Below are 17,194 nucleotides of genomic sequence, written 5' to 3'. Positions count from 1 at the left end.
AAACCTCTGCGTGGACTCCATCCGATTTGTCAGTGTTTTGTTGAGAGGATGCCAGGTTGTACAGCCGTATACGAAGATAGGACAAACCAAAGCAAGGTATAAAGTGCGGCGAGTGTTGATAGGAGCCGAGTGGAAGGACCTGTGGATGAAGCCCAAGATTTTGCAGGCCTTTTTGCAAATGAGGTCAACATGGAGGTTCCAGGAGAGTTTATCAGTGAGGTGGATGCCAAGAAATTTAGCAGATGATACCCGCTCAATTATCTGATTGTTGAGAGTGAGGGTCACATCTGGGAATGGATCTTTCTTGGTAGAGATGATCATAAGCTTGGTTTTGGATGCATTTGCAGTGAGATGATCAAGAGTGAACCAGTTATGAATAGAATTAATATCAGACTGGAAGTCAACCAAGTCAGAAGTATCGTTGATGGGCTTGAAGAGAGTGGTATCATCTGCATAGAGGACCAGGGAGCTATTTAATGAAAAGGAGGTAAGACACAGATCGTTGACATAAATGAGAAATAGAAGAGGCCCAAGGACAGAACCCTGGGGAACACCAGAAAGGACAGGGACAGGATGAGCATCAACGCCATGGATGGCAACCAGCTGCGTTCTACAGGAAAGGTTTGAGTTTGAGAAGCAGAGGGCGATGTTGTACACGGTCAAAAGCTTTGGACAGATCGAAAAGTGCCGTGGCGATGCTTCTGCGTCCTTCCAGGTGACCATACCATTCATGGAGGGCAGTAGTGAGAGCATCCGTGGTAGAGGACTTAGGCAGGAACCCAAATTGTCTGTTAGTTAAGATATTGTTGACGCTGAGATGATGGAGGACATGGCCATGGATGACCTTTTCAAGAAGTTTACTGAAGCATATGGGTTGATTCTGCTAGGGTGCTGCAAGTAAACCAGACCTAATCCCAGGTTCTGCTAGGGTGCTGCAAGTTGGGTAAACCAGACCCAATCCCTGGTTCTGATAGGGTGCTGCAAGTAAACCAGACCCAAACCCTGGTTCTGCTAGGGTGCTGCAAGTAAACCAGACCCAATCCCTGGTTCTGCTAGGGTGCTGCAAGTAAACCAGACCCAAACTCTGGTTCTGCTAGGGTGCTGCAAGTAAACCAGACCCAATCCCTGGTTCTGCTAGGGTGCTGCAAGTTGGGTAAACCAGACCCAAACCCTGGTTCTGCTAGGATGCAGCAAGTTGGGTAAACCAGACCCAATCCCTGGTTCTGCTAGGGTGCTTCAAGTAAACTAGACCAAATCCCAGGTTCTGATAGGGTGCTGCAAGTAAACCAGACCCAATCATCCCTGGTTCTGCTGTGGTGCTGCAAGTAAACCAGACCCAACCCCTGGTTCTGCTAGGGTGCTGCAAGTAAACCAGACCCAAACCCTGGTTCTGCTAGGGTGCTGCAAGTAAACCAGACCCAAACCCTGGTTCTGCTAGGGTGCTGCAAGTAAACCAGACTCAATCTCTGGTTCTGCTAGGGTGCTGCAAGTAAACCAGACCCAATCCCTGGTTCTGCTAGGGTGCTGCAAGTAAACCAGACCCAAACCCTGGTTCTGCTAGGGTGCTGCAAGTAAACCAGACTCAATCTCTGGTTCTGCTAGGGTGCTGCAAGTAAACCAGACCCAAACCCTGGTTCTGCTAGGGTGCTGCAAGTTGGGTAAACCAGACCCAAACACTGGTTCTGCTAGGGTGCTGCAAGTAAACCAGACCCAAACCCTGGTTCTGCTAGGGTGCTGCAAGTAAACCAGATCCAATCCCTGGTTCTGATAGGGTGCTGCAAGTTGGGTAAACCAGACCCAAACCCTGGTTCTGCTAGGATGCAGCAAGTTGGGTAAACCAGACCCAATCCCTGGTTCTGCTAGGGTGCTTCAAGTAAACTAGACCAAATCCCTGGTTCTGATAGGGTGCTGCAAGTAAACCAGACCCAATCATCCCTGGTTTTGCTATGGTGCTGCAAGTAAACCAGACCCAAACCATGGTTCTGCTAGGGTGCTGCAAGTAAACCAGACCCAAACCCTGGTTCTGCTAGGATGCAGTAAGTTGGGTAAACCAGACCCAATCCCTGGTTCTGCTAGGGTGCTTCAAGTAAACTAGGCCAAATCCCTGGTTCTGATAGGGTGCTGCAAGTAAACCAGACCCAATCATCCCTGGTTCTGCTAGGGTGCTGCAAGTTGGGTAAACCAGACCCAATCCCTGGTTCTGCTAGGGTGCTGCAAGTAAACCAGACCCAACCCCTGGTTCTGCTAGGGTGCTGCAAGTAAACCAGACCCAAACCCTGGTTCTGCTAGGGTGCTGCAAGTAAACCAGACCCAAACCCTGGTTCTGCTAGGGTGCTGCAAGTAAACCAGACTCAATCTCTGGTTCTGCTAGGGTGCTGCAAGTAAACCAGACCCAATCCCTGGTTCTGATAGGGTGCTGCAAGTAAACCAGACCCAATCATCCCTGGTTCTGCTAGGGTGCTGCAAGTAAACCAGACCCAACCCCTGGTTCTGCTAGGGTGCTGCAAGTAAACCAGACTCAATCTCTGGTTCTGCTAGGGTGCTGCAAGTAAACCAGACCCAATCCCTGGTTCTGATAGGGTGCTGCAAGTTGGGTAAACCAGACCCAATCCCTGGTTCTGATAGGGTGCTGCAAGTAAACCAGACCCAAACCCTGGTTCTGCTAGGGTGCTGCAAATTGGGTAAACCAGATCCAAACCCTGGTTCTGCTAGGGTGCTGCAAGTTGGGTAAACCAGACCCAATCCCTGGTTCTGATAGGGTGCTGCAAGTAAACCAGACCCAAACCCTGGTTCTGCTAGGGTGCTGCAAGTTGGGTAAACCAGACCCAAACCCTGGTTCTGCTAGGATGCAGCAAGTTGGGTAAACCAGACCCAATCCCTGGTTCTGCTAGGGTGCTTCAAGTAAACCAGACCAAATCCCTGGTTCTGCTAGGGTGCTGCAAGTTGGGTAAACCAGACCCAATGCTGAACAGATATCCTTCAATGAATACTGAATACAAGGCAATAGGATTATGCATTATGTGTATTACACTGCTCCATAAGCCACTGTGTTGATTTACGTTCTGGAATTACGTTCTAGCACACCAGAACATAATTCAAATTTGGCGATAATTTTGCTAAATAAATTAATCTGCAAGATATTTTGTGTATATAAACATTATATAGTCAGAGGTTTGTAGTGGTATAAAAATCTCATCTTTTTTTGAGAGAAGTGGGGAATGATGCTGTGGATCACGAAATGCCCTTTTAATTATGTTATTATTAGTTACTATTATTAGCTACTATTACTCTTGTATTGATTATTTTGTTTAGAATACTATGTGGTGAAGTGCATGTGACTTGGGAACTTCTGGATTGTGGAACACCTAGTGAGCAAGGAATTGTGGGATATGATATAAGTTGGATAAATGTATGTGATGGTTCAGAACAGACTGCCACTGTGTCACATGAGGAACACTGTTATGATATACCTGTGTACAGACAAGGGTAAGTAGATTATATACCTCATATATAGATTCCTGTCATCTGATTGGTTGAATGTGCAGTCATTGAATTAACTATGCCCTCAAAATGAACTATGAACCGGTCCATGGAAATGAACTATGGACCAGTCACATGCGTCCCGATCAAACTGCGCAATCGCAACATCCACATATCCATTCTGTATATAAAACAAATTTTGACTGCTATATTCGGGACATGGTTAAGATTATAGGCCCGCGGTGATCTCAAAACCATGCTATGAACCGAGGCGCAAATCTTAACCATGCCCCTCATAGCAGTCAATATTTGTATACTATGGACCATAATAGCCTCATCCCAATGGCATAGTTCAATAACCTCAATTATTCAATCAAAGTGCAAAATTTGACCTCAACTTGGACAGTATGAGTTTTTGTACCCAAATTGTCAAAGGTCATTTAATGAATATACAAATGTATTGGGGTTAAAGAACTGTGCCCTTATAATAGGTGAGCATGTTGTGGATCCTAGTGCAAGTTACACACAGAAAAAGAAAGGATGGTAGCACAAACCTGATTAGCATAATGAGTGTCAAATGTTTGGAATAATATTTGGGATTCACTCTAACAAATATGAATATCTACTTTGTATTTAAGGCCTTTCCAGCAATTTTATGTGCAGAATATATTGTCTAACTACACTATCGACTGATCAATAGTTACATATAGGCCCATTTGATCAAAGAATATCTATTGTATAAAACATGCAAATAACCTTCTCTGAAATTATGAATTGGTATCCTCTGTGTCTCACCAAGTACTTGCATGCTCATACAATTACGAGAAATAATGGCAGTATTTTGGTGTTCAATTCTGTCTTTCTCAGATTGCTTTAAGGTCCCATGCTTGTTCCAAAGATGCAGAAATCCAGAATTTGGATGAATTTTAAGATGTTCTGGTTCAGCAAAGTAATTGGCATGCATAGCACAGTAATTAGGCATACTTTACACAGTGTATGACCAACCAGAAAACATTTTTTATGTAACAAACTAATAACAACAGATAATTAATGTGTGTAAGCCCAGGCAGGAGCCCCTGGAAGCACAAAGGTTTCACACTTAGTGTATAAGCCCAGCAAGGAGCCCCTGGAAGCACCAAGGTTTCCACCTTTTAACACCTATGCATTAAAGGGCCCCCTCTTTTCAGTCAGTTTGTCAATAGAATTAATGAATCAAAATATATATTTGTTAATATTTGGGAGGGGCGCACTTCGGGACTTGTCTAATGCCACAAGTGGCATGTGCTTCACAAATGAATCTAGAGACTGTTGACTGGAATTTGTGGTGAAAACAAAATACACTATGGGTCTCAAAGAATTTGAAATAGGGAGAGACATGAACTTAGGTGTTAACAGTTGCACATACTTGTCATGTCAACATTATTGAGTAGCATCAAGAATGAAACCTGGATACAACCTACATGCTACCATAAACCTTTACTGTCTATTGCAGGTGTATATTGGATATCAGTGTACAAGCAGTCAAGGATGACCATATATGGCAAGATGAGGAGGCACCTAGTATACGAGTTGTCATCCCAGGTCCTCCTAACCCACCTAAGCTATGCTGTACTGTCATCAGATCAGATGAATTCATATTGGAATGGGGTGAACCAAGGTTGTATGGTACTGGTGCCAGGGGATTTCAGGTATGGATAGTATACACAAACATATTGCCTTCGCTGTGCGCAGAACTGTCATGGATTGTAAACTTGCTTGTGGTCCAGACTTAAGGCCAGAATATATTTTGATGTTTAGTGTGTGTTTTGCCATTGCAACAAATGTTACATCAAAAATTTGCTGTAATATTACCTGCAGCAACAACCATCATATGTGACACGATCTAGTCCATGGGGGCCAAAGGAGGCATTTTTGACAATTTAGTTACTATTGGACCAGATTGTGTCACATATGCATGTGGTTCGCACATACTTGTTACTTTCAAATGTTATATACATGTTGTGTCCGATTATTAAATATAGGAAGAGTAGCCTAGCAGTGTCAGTATTGCAACATGTAGTAGAAACCTCGCATTGCAAGTTTATCCATTTTGACCATGATTGATGATCACAAGTTTGCTCTATCATCCATTGATTTATCTCTTATTTGCTGCAGGTAGAAGCTAGTATGTTTCAGCCACAAGTAAATGAGAATCATTTCACAAGTTATTTCCAGTTTAACCATGCCAGTTCCTTGATGCACAGAAATGTTGTTGATTGTATCAAGGGTTAAGACTGAATTGTGGGAAATTTACTGGTATAATAGCGGATAATAAATGATTAGGAAGAGGGCCTGTGTATAGATGATTTTGTATTTCAACATACGGTGACTGAAAGAAGTTGTAAATGCAAAGACTGTGTCAGTTAGACTCATTCTGCAAAAACATGATATAGAAACTTGGTCACAAAGGCTGCAGCCTAATTATTTACCTATCAACTTTAAATAGTAAGTAGTTAACAAACAATATATTGCTTATTCTTTATTTTAATTTCGATATTTGACCTTTATATGTGTATTGTTGCCATGCCCATAGGTTTATATGAATGAGAAGAAGATTGGACATGAATTGACAGCTGATCATCACAAAGCCGCTATTCCTTCAAGACCTGACAGGTAAGACCCCTTGCATACTCAAGTTAACCCCCTAAGTACTACCTGCCAATCTAACATTGCCTCTGATTGGTCAATTACATAATATCTTCATTTTAATCACCAATCAGAAGTTTTGCAAATAATTCACCTCAATTTTTTTGTGTGGTGGAATTATTCTGACAATGTTGCTGATTGGTCTAATTGATAATGAAAACTCCTTTTTGACCAATAGGCAGGTAGTTCTCATGGGGTTAACCCACAGGGCAACTATTTGCACATAAATGGTGTTTCAAGCATAAATTTGTGCTATGTGAAAAGGTTTGGGGCTATGTATTTAAATTGTGTATTTTTTAACAATTGACAGAGATGAGTCTTAGATGGATAGAGATAAGCTGTAAGTTGTAAAAAAGGCGGATTAGTTGGAGTGTGAGGATAAACCATGAGCAGAGAAATCTGGATGCACAATTTGTGGCTCATGTTAGGCTATAACCCCCTGGACACTACTGGTCATCTAACAGTATTTCTGATTGGTTGATAACTTAAAATACTCATTTCAATTGTCAATTATGACTAGACTTTAAACCATTTATGGTCAAACTTGCATTTGCAGATGATCTTATTAATACCCTCCTTGATTGGTTCAAAATTGGACACAATATTCATTTTGGCCAATGGGCAGGTAGTTCTCATGGGGGTAAATTAAGATTGTGATCCGCATTTTATAATGATTCTGTGTTAATCTTTATTTTACCAGGACCTATCGGATGAGTATTGTAGCACTCTCTGCCGACTCTAGATATGATGACTCACCCCCATCAGAACAGATAGAGATTCACACACCCTCTATCAAACATAGTGAAGAAGACTTGATGGACGTCACCGCTATATGGCAGGAGCGCAACCTGAAAAAGAAGAAAACGCCCCCACCGCTGGTACTAAAAGAACATCCTGAGAACATCAATTTGGGTTTTGTGGAATGCACAGATACAACGATAGTTATTGAATGGCGATTACCACTCAATAAAGGTAAGGAAATGCCAACCAGGTAAATAAGGATAGAGCTCACCAAATCAATCAAATTGTCAGAATATGTTATAAGTGAGAAGTGATCACCTAGATAGCAATTAACCTCCTTGTTGAATCATGCCTGGGATATGATTGCTGGGATATGATTGCTGGGATATGGAGAGCATTAGGTTATAGATAGCAAGAAAGATCTCGGGTGTGTGGCTGACAGGTTTGGTCTCAATGGTTTTATGAATTAAGCCAATGAAGTGCAAAGAAAACATTCCATATGCAGGTTATAGATGGTGTTAAAAATAATATTTCTTATAATTTTACAGAAAAGAGCTCAGCTGTGGATCGAATCAAAGTGGAGTGGAGTAGTGTAGCCAAACCAAAGGTAATCAGTTGGGCTATACCAGTTGAAATCCAAAAACCAAATATGTGACACGATCTGGACCATGAGGGCCAAAGGCGGCAAATATGAAATTGAGATACAGTCAAAAATATGGAGTAAAAAACAATAAAATACATAAGAAAATAGACATCACAAAACTTCATAACTTTAGAAGCAAGTATGCTAGACCTTTGGTGTTTTCAGTATATGATAGCCTAATATTTGTATAAGGTAATAATCATAGTAAATTTTCAATTTTCAAAAATGCCTCCTTTGGCCCCCAGATTGTGTCACATATGGAAGACATGACTGTAATCTTCCACACGGGAGTATACATTTGGGGTTACCTGTATATTGATTTCATCTGGAATAGCCCATGATTCTTTGCCAATTAGAGGAGCTAGTGCAAGGAGGCAATAGCTGCCATGTGTCATATTTGCACAATATAGAATGCAGAAATTGTCCAATGTGTACAGGGCAGCTATTGCAGTCTTCTTACACTAACCACTTGACTTGCCCTGGTTATAAAAGAAGCAGGTCACAATTCAATTTGGCTTGTTTTACTGAATGAGGTGCTGATATTTCATGATGTTTGCCCTTAAACCCTCTAAACCAGAGTAAAACTGACCTGACCCAATAACCAGACTGGACAGCAATATAGCCCAAATGGGGTCTCAGACTTGACACTGGTCTGGCTCATCCTGTCAGGGTTGCCAAATCCAGTGATTTGGGAGCCCAATTGTGCGACCTTTTGATGATTTTCCCTGCACCTGTTGACTGTTTCCTGTCCCATAGTAACCAATGGTTAAGAAAAAAAAAGGTAGACACTTTAATATTGGCATGTGTGATTTGGTATTTTCCTCTCCCATAGAAATCAATGGTGTAGAGAATAAATGGACGACTATTTGACCTGTGATTCTGGCTGAAAATCTTTGTCAACCCTAGAAAAAAGGTTTAGTTTGTGTTATTGTCTTCAATAAAAGGGTAAAGGTGTCTTGTTCTTACCTGCAAGATTTTGAAAAACAATATTAATATTCATGAGATAATGAGCCAAGGGCAGCGGATCTTTGATAAGTATGTCTCAGTACATTATTTTTGTCAATACACAGATGTAAATTGTTATTCACGTATTACTGTATGACGCATGTGCATCTATGAAGTGCTGGCTTAGTAAATTCTGGGCTGCCAATGATTTGATTTTACTTTTATAAGCTTACCTTAGTAACAAAATATCTTTATTACAACATTGGTTTTATCATGTTTCTGAATGAGGTTAATGACTGATATGATTTTTTTGATGTGCAAATGACAAAAATCAGTGCACTTGCCCTTAAATAGTTTTTCCCATCGCAATGCACGACCCTAAAAGTTCTGGTGAAAAAATTGAAAGATGTGTGCATTGATTTTTGTCATTTGCACTGAATGAAATCAAATTCAGTCATTTTAATGAGATTTAAATTCTCTAATTAATTGTTTTGTCAGGTGATTTGAAATGTGTTTGAAATGGTCTTGTGTATTTTATTCCCCAATGCAGGAGTTGACAACTGTTGTGAAACCCCGTGTATGCAAATACACCATATGTAACTGTGTGCCCGGCACTAACCATTTCATCACTATCATTACACTTGATAAGTGTGATAAGGTGATCAGTAGATCAAGACAACTGACTGTACAGACTGGAGCACCATTAACAACTCCATTCTTACAAATCAGGTCAGTGAGCTATTTACAATCAAGTGTAAGTGTAGCTCAAAGAGTGACCAACGGTGCCAGTTTATCTAGCAAGGGACAATTTGGGGGGGGAAATGTGAGTCTTGGTTCACCTCAGTTTAATCAAAAGAAATAAGGAGTCACTTTTAGTTAAAGAGGAATGTTGCACTTGTTTGTAAATGTAATGAATATAATTATGTGATCACGTTGCTTCAGGGTAAAATGTATAGTAGTAGAGGTAAAGTCTATACCTGATCACACTATGTTGCTGAAGACAATTGTCATGTTACAGATGTGAAGAAAAAACACATCACCTGACTATTTCCACCCTTGGTTATATTTGGCAGCAGTTTTCTGCAGTTTAAATGGCTTAATTTTAGTTGTGTGCGTGCAAGCTTCATTTGATTAATCTTACCCCCCCCCCCAAGCTGAGTCTGGGCCAGGCTCCAGTCAGAAGTGTAGTACCTGTGATTGAGTCTTGTTAGGGCAACGTATGGCTTCAGTGTGACTTGGTAGTGGACAAATGTATTTGCATTGTAACTGACATTTTTCAATGAATAATTCATTTTGCAGTGGCATATGTGGTGGTTTTGTTTGTGGAGGGGTGTGTGTGTTTGTGTGCATGTGCTTATTATCATGCACATTTGCCTTTTATTCTTTTAAGTATGCAATGTATACTTAACCTGCTTGTGTTCTTGCATGCAGTGCTAGTGTGTGTGTTTACATACATACTGTATAGTAGGCATGTACCTGCTTGTTCTTGCATGCAGTGCTGGGGTGTGTTTACATGCATACTATAGTAGTAGATGTAGAATAGTTGTCAACTAATAATTCATTTTACTTCTTGCATGCAGTGACCAGTCTTTCTACTACTAACACAGTGAAGAATGATTGATTGATAGGCCTGGGGTAGGGTTACCATGGTTACTGCTTATTGATGATTATAATAATGACCTTGTTTGCATATTTTGTACCCAAAAGTGAGTAGTTTTCATCACCCTTGTCTACAAACAACTTGTATATTTTCCTCTAAAGCGCCTTGATAATAAAACTCATTTTGTCGCATCTATTCTAAAAGTGGACATTTTGGTGGAACACTAATTGTTGAGCTTTTGCATTCAAAACAGCTATCACAAAAATATGTTCTTTTATGCATAGGTTCATGTATGAAAACTCAAATTTAAGTAAAAGCTAAATAGTGCCAAGTAAGCAATGCAACATGATAATAACCACTTGACAGTATATTCACTGTAATGCCCTGCACTATAAGCAAGTCATCACCTGTACATGTGTACAATCATAGATGAATACGATATCACTACAAGTGAAACTTGGCATAATGTGAAATTTCTTTTCTTTGACAATCTATGGTGCAATGCATAGGCACAGCATAACATATACCGTAAACGTTCGCCTAATGGCGCTATGGGCTCCCTAGACATATCTGGAATTTTAGACACAAACTAAAAGTACCCTCCCATAAAAAATCCAACCAGCAAATAAAGGCAAGTACCCTTAATTCTTGTTGGGATTTTTAGAGGAGGGGGCTCTCTATCTCTTAATGAAATTTACACAAAATTTAGGCAAAAGGAGCCTAGGTGTGCCATTAAGCAAACGTTTACAGTAGTGTAGGGCAATACATTCAAAAATAGAGTTGACCCATCGCTATGGTAAATAATCCTGTTACATCACTACTTCTACTTCTACAGCAAATTGCAAAATTGGGCTGTTTATGTATAGAATATCTACAGAACATGGAGTCACTCATTCAGGCAACCCCATTTGAAATTCACACTCCCTGTGTGCAAGATTAGGCCTAAAAAAAGAAAATTGTTTGATTGGGGTAACAAAAAATTAGGTTAGGTCGGTCGGCAATTTTTTTTATTTTATTTTTTTACACACACATTTTAAGCTGTAAATTGCGTATGATAAAGACCTTGGAACTTTAAAAAAAAATTTTTTTTTGCAAAAAAAATAAGATTTTGTTTCCTTTTTTAGGCCTTATGGTCATGTCTTTCATAGGGGGTGTATGGATTTCAACTGGAATAGTCCAATTATTTCTGCAATCTTTGGCACATTTTTCTTTCAATAATGTTATTGGTAAATAATGACATTCCTATTTTCAATTTAAGAATAAAACCTGGGGTGTATTGCACAAATGTTTACGATACATCGCAAGTCCTTTTAGCCATAGATCATGCTCTTGTAAATCATTTTTTGTCAGAGTTACGTTGGGCTTGGGACTTATCCTCTAAATGTTTGTGAAATGCATCTCAGGTTATAACACATCTTGAGTTAATCAATTTTTGTTTAATTCTCTGAACAGACATTGCACCTATGCGGGATGTTTACTGGAATGGAGTAAGCCCTCCAAATATGGCAATGTTGATATCGTTGGTTACAAGTTACGTGTGAATGGTAGAACCCATGATGAGTTAGCACCCAAAGCAACTACTTATCTGTACCCAGGTGGCAAGATGTGTAAGGAATATCAATTTACACTGCAGGTAAACCATACACTTGTTAACAGTAGTCTACTTCAATTGCTAATTTTGGACAGGTGCACCAATCAAGGAAGGATAGTTGACTGATACACTCTCACAGGATGCTTTAATAACCATTTACAAACTTCTATTGTGTGTTCGGTTACATTGCAAAATCGTGATTTGAAGTCAAATTTTAAATGTTAAAAAATCAGTCTGGGTCATCATTAGATGTTGAGTTCAGAAGTCAAGTTCAAAATGCTGTAACTCTGTTTGCACACAAATGAAGTTGAGTTCAAATTTGCCTCAAGTCGACTTCAGGCTCCTGTGTAAATGGGGTCATATTTTGATAAAAATATAAACCTGATAACCATTTAAAAAATAACATGCTGACATAATATCCATTGATTTTACATTGAATATCAGCTGTACATCAAAGACACAAATACCGTAACCACTCGGGTATAAGCCCACCTTCGGCTATAAGCCCACCCCTATTTTTCAAACCATTCGGGGATGCACTCGGGTATCAGCCCAGTAGTCATTTTGGCTAAGTTTTTAAATCATATCAATGCTTTTCTTTCACATTTAAGAACAAATATTTAAAAAATATCAGTTAAAAATAGAAGTGGCCGTGTTATTTGTCTGTATAAGAGGTGGTTTGTCAGATATGTTGTCTGCTTTCTTTGTTACTGAATTGAAGTGGCCGTGTTATGTAACATTGTGGGCAACTTTTTCATGGCATAGGCTAAAAGAGTCTGGTGTACCTTTTACCATAAAGGTGCCATTTTCATGCACAGTCCACTGTGACTTACCCTGCCTGGGGAGTTCAAACATTTCTGTCCCAAACTGAATTTCTGCATTCATGGTTGAGATGAAAGATGGACAGTGTGTTGAGTCATTTGTGATGTTAACAGTGCATTATGTACATAGTTTGTCAGAAAATGATTGATTAAGAACACTGATATGAACATAAACATACCACACTTGGGTCAAAAGAATTCCAGATCGTCCAGATTTTAACAATTTTGTGAAAGTTGAAGCGATTTGGAAAGTTGCAAATTCAACCAGATGACTCAGTTGTATGATTGTTTAAAAAAAAAGTGCAGTGATTTATAGTGCGCTACGTACAGGCACAACGCCTAGACGTTGATCCACAAGCCTCAGCACACTTTACAGGTTGTCTCTGACCACTACGGCCCACATCATTCCATGAATCATCAAACAACAATTCAGGGACTTTTGCTGCTTCAAGAGCGCACACCCTAGACATTCCACAAGTAACCATCGCAACCAGGATCAGCTCCCCGAGTTTCGTACGGGTACAACAAGACAAATTAGCAGTAAGTATCTTGTCCAGGGGAATTTCAAGCTAACTCAATTTTTCCACGAGAGCGTACCAATTTTCACACAATCATTAAAATCTGGACAATTTGTTATGAATTATGACCACATAAATTAAGTGGGGACTTAATTTTCATGCAGTGTTTAGTTTAATTCAAGTTTAATAACAATCTCAATCCCAATAACAAATTATATTCATTTAATTGTATGTTTTATTCTCAGGCATTGGCTAATATTAGTTCAATGGACAGCCAACCCTCTGACCCATTAGCTATTACCTGGCCTGGAGTAGTAGCACCCACACTGCAACGTGCTCCTACAGGGAAAGTCAATACCATTAGAGTGATATGGAATGAACCATTGATGACCGGAGGGGCAAAGATAAGATATTTTAAGGTAATGATTTTATGTGGGAAATGACAACCAAATTGGACTTCATTATCATCACATAAAATAAAATCAAGACATTTGGAAGGAAAACAAATAAGAATTTGGGAAAAATTTATTTAAAAAAAATAAGACATTGTAAGATTCTGAAAACATAATATTAATAAAATTGGATGGTTTTTTTTCACCCATTGCAAAATTTATTGTTTCGCTATGAGTTTTAATATATTGGACTCGACTTTGTCTTGTCCAATATTTAAAACTCGTAGCTCAACCAATAAATTAATGCAATGGGTTGAAACCATCCAAATTTATATCAAACTTCGGTCATAGCTACGCTATGGGAACCCTCATCTATTGGTGGTATTCAAGGCCATGCATATACTGAGGTCAAAGGTCATTTGAGGTCAATGTTTTGGTCTCATATGAACATAAATATCCTCATGCAACAATTATTATGTTTTGATGAATCCAAGTGTGTGAAAATATTGAATCCAAAACATAATAATGATAAAATTGGATACTTTCGCCCAATATTTATTTGTCTCGCTCTGAGTTTTAAAATATTTTAAAACTCATAGCTCGACCAATAAACATGGGTTCAATTATGGGTACCTTCATGTATAGGTAGTATCCAAGGTCACATACAGAGGTCAAAGGTCATTTGAGGTTATGTTACCACTCATACAGTTTTAGCTTTTTTTAGCTGTTATAAATTCTCAATTTAAATCGCCCCCATGGTGGAGACATCCCAATCGATCCCTTACATCAAAAACTGCAACATTTCTATTTAGTTTTGTGTTGAGTTATCTATCTATTGTTGAATATTAATGAGCTCATTTGCATATCTTATCATAAACTACAGCTGACCTGTCACCATGAGCATGAGCATCACCACCACCAAGAAACCCCGCCAAAATGCAGCAGTCCATTACCATACCATGCTACATCTGTTGAATTCACCCATCTCAAACCACACACAAACTACAGCATCACCATGACCATTCATCTAGAAGGGGTCACCAAGGCGGTAAGGTCACGACCCCTGGTGACCCAGGTTGCTAAGCGACCATTGCCACCAAAGAATTTAAGAGTGGAGGTAAAAGGATTGAGAGAGAGACAGGAGTTAGAAACAGCAACTTGTGAATTGATCAACAGCAGAGATAGGTGAGTTATTTTGACAGTGTATGTGAGTCAATCTGGATAAGCTACAACAGAACAAAGAAGAATTCCAGATGAAGCTGCAAAACAAGTTTGATCTCCTGAAGGATGAAGCAGAAGATGATGTCTGTGAAAGACTTACAAACACAATCCTATATTGTGCTTTGGAGACTGCAGGGAAAAAAGACCCACAGAAGATAGACAAGATTTCAAAGGAAACTTTTGAAATGATGAAAAAGAGATGGGAAATGAAGAACACGATTGGAATCCAACATATCGAGTATACAGAATTATGCAAAACCATAAGAAGTGAATGACAAATGAAATCCGAGCACAGAACACAAAGATGATTCAGAAAACTCTTGAAGATAACAAAAGCTACAAGAAAACAAAGCAAGGACTTGCCACTGGAAAATCTCAAATAATAGCACTGAAGGGGGAAGATGAAAACATAATCTCAGAAAGAGAATTAGTCATCAAGCGGGTAGAACAGGCGGGGTTCCGGAGCGGTTATTCAACCATGGATCACCTTCATGTCATCAACCAAATTGTTGAAAAGATGGGTGAATACAGACAGCCACTATGCCTTGGATTCATTGACTATGAAAAAGCTTTTGATAGCATTGAGATCCAGGCAGTCATCACAGCCCTCAAACAGCAAGCCGTCCATCCTGGATACATCCAGATAATAGATACTATCTACAGCAAGGGCACTTCAACAATCCGCCTCCACAAGGACGGTGATAAGATATCTATCCAACGAGGGGTGCGACAAGGTGATACCATTTCACCTAAACTGTTTAATGCGGCACTTCAAGAAATCATACGTCACCTAGACTGGGAAAGTAAGGGCATTAGCATAAATGGAGACAACCTGAGTCACCTTCGCTTCGCAGATGACATAGTCATAATAACAGACAATGCTAAAGACCTAAGAGAAATGATCAATGATCTCAACCAGAGAAGCAATCAAGTGGGACTAAAGATAAACATGAAAAAGACAAAAGTCATGTTCAACCAGTTCACCACAGAACAGCTGGTCATGGTAGGGAACACAGAAATAGAAAAGGTGGACCAATATGTGTACTTAGGACAACTAATCAACATGACTCACAATCACATGGATGAAGTAAAGAGGAGGACTAGGGCTGGTTGGTGTGCATTTGGCAAGCTCAATGACATCATGAGAAGTAAGATGCCAACTTGTCTGAAACGAAAGGTTTTCAACCAATGTGTACTACCAGCCATGACCTATGGAGCTGAAACATGGTCACTTACTAAGAGGATGGAGCAAAACTGAAAACAGCACAGCATAGCATGGAAAGATGTATGCTGGGCTACACCAAAAGGGACAGGAAAACAGTGGCATGGATCAGGAGCCAAACAGAAGTTACAGACATAATCCACACAATAAAGATTAGCATAAATGGAGACAACCTGAGTCACCTTCGCTTCACAGATGACATAGTCATAATCAGTGGCGTAGATTTCTTTTTGACATTGGGGGGGATGGAGTTTGAAAAAAATTCTCGAAGTATAGTCAATCCAGCACCTTTTGGCGACATAATAAGGTTATGTTACAAATGCGCGCAAAGCGCGTGAAAAATTTTGCTATTTTGAAGCTAAACTGATTAAATATGGTGTAAAAAGTAGAATAAATGCTTGGCAAGTGCGCTTGAAAATTTGTATTTTGGGGCTAAAATGAGCAAATATGATGTTAATTTGATCAGAAACCCATTATCAGGCATCAACATTGGGGGGATGATTGTATGGACCATCCCCCCTTGCAAAATATTGGGGGATTTATCCCCCCCATCCCCCCGGGATCTACGCCTATGGTCATAATAATAGACAATGCTAAAGACCTAAGAGAAATGATCAATGATCTCAACCAGAGAAGCAATCAAGTGGGACTAAAGATAAACATGAAAAGACAAAAGTCATGTTCAACCAGTTCACCACAGAACAGCTGGTCATGGTAGGGAACACAGAAATAGAAAAGGTGGACCAATATGTGTACTTAGGACAACTAATCAACATGACTCACAATCACATGGATGAAGTAAAGAGGAGTACTAGGGCTGGTTGGTGTGCATTTGGCAAGCTCAATGACATCATGAGAAGTAAGATGCCAACTTGTCTGAAACGAAAGGTTTTCAACCAATGTGTACTACCAGCCATGACTTATGGAGCTGAAACATGGTCACTTACTAAGAGGATGGAGCAAAACAGAAAACAGCACAGCATAGCATGGAAAGATGTATGCTGGGCTACACCAAAAGGGACAGGAAAACAGTGGCATGGATCAGGAGCCAAACAGAAGTTACAGACATAATCCATACAATAAAGATGAAGAAGTGGCATTGGGCTGGCCATCTTGCAAGATCAACAGATAATAGATGGACAAAGAATGTCACAGAATGGAGGCCTTGGCTGGGTTCAAGACACCAAGGCAGACAGAAAGTCAGATGGAGGGATGAAATAGCAAGTTTCATAGGGATCAGGTGGATGGCAAAAGCAAATGACAGGAAACTTTGGTGCCAACTTGGGGAGGCTTTCGCCCTGCAGTGGGCTGAATACGGCTGATGATGATGATGAT

At 39.9% G+C, this 17,194-nt stretch overlaps 1 protein-coding gene across 1 annotated transcript in view; it reads left to right on the top strand.

The window, feature by feature from the left end:
- LOC140139648 (uncharacterized) overlaps nt 1-17,194 on the top strand; it is a 192,328-nt gene that overhangs the window by 157,893 nt on the left and 17,241 nt on the right. The window contains 9 exon segments of the mRNA XM_072161352.1: nt 3,313-3,486; nt 4,973-5,168; nt 6,053-6,132; nt 6,866-7,137; nt 7,455-7,513; nt 9,045-9,223; nt 11,547-11,727; nt 13,270-13,443; nt 14,300-14,601. Coding sequence (XP_072017453.1) covers nt 3,313-3,486; nt 4,973-5,168; nt 6,053-6,132; nt 6,866-7,137; nt 7,455-7,513; nt 9,045-9,223; nt 11,547-11,727; nt 13,270-13,443; nt 14,300-14,601 — 1,617 coding nt within the window.

This window comes from Amphiura filiformis, chromosome 18, assembly GCF_039555335.1.
Source record: "Amphiura filiformis chromosome 18, Afil_fr2py, whole genome shotgun sequence".
Classification (NCBI taxonomy): domain Eukaryota; kingdom Metazoa; phylum Echinodermata; class Ophiuroidea; order Amphilepidida; family Amphiuridae; genus Amphiura; species Amphiura filiformis.
Note: the sequence above shows the minus strand (reverse complement) of the source record. Positions and strands in the feature narration are given on the sequence as shown.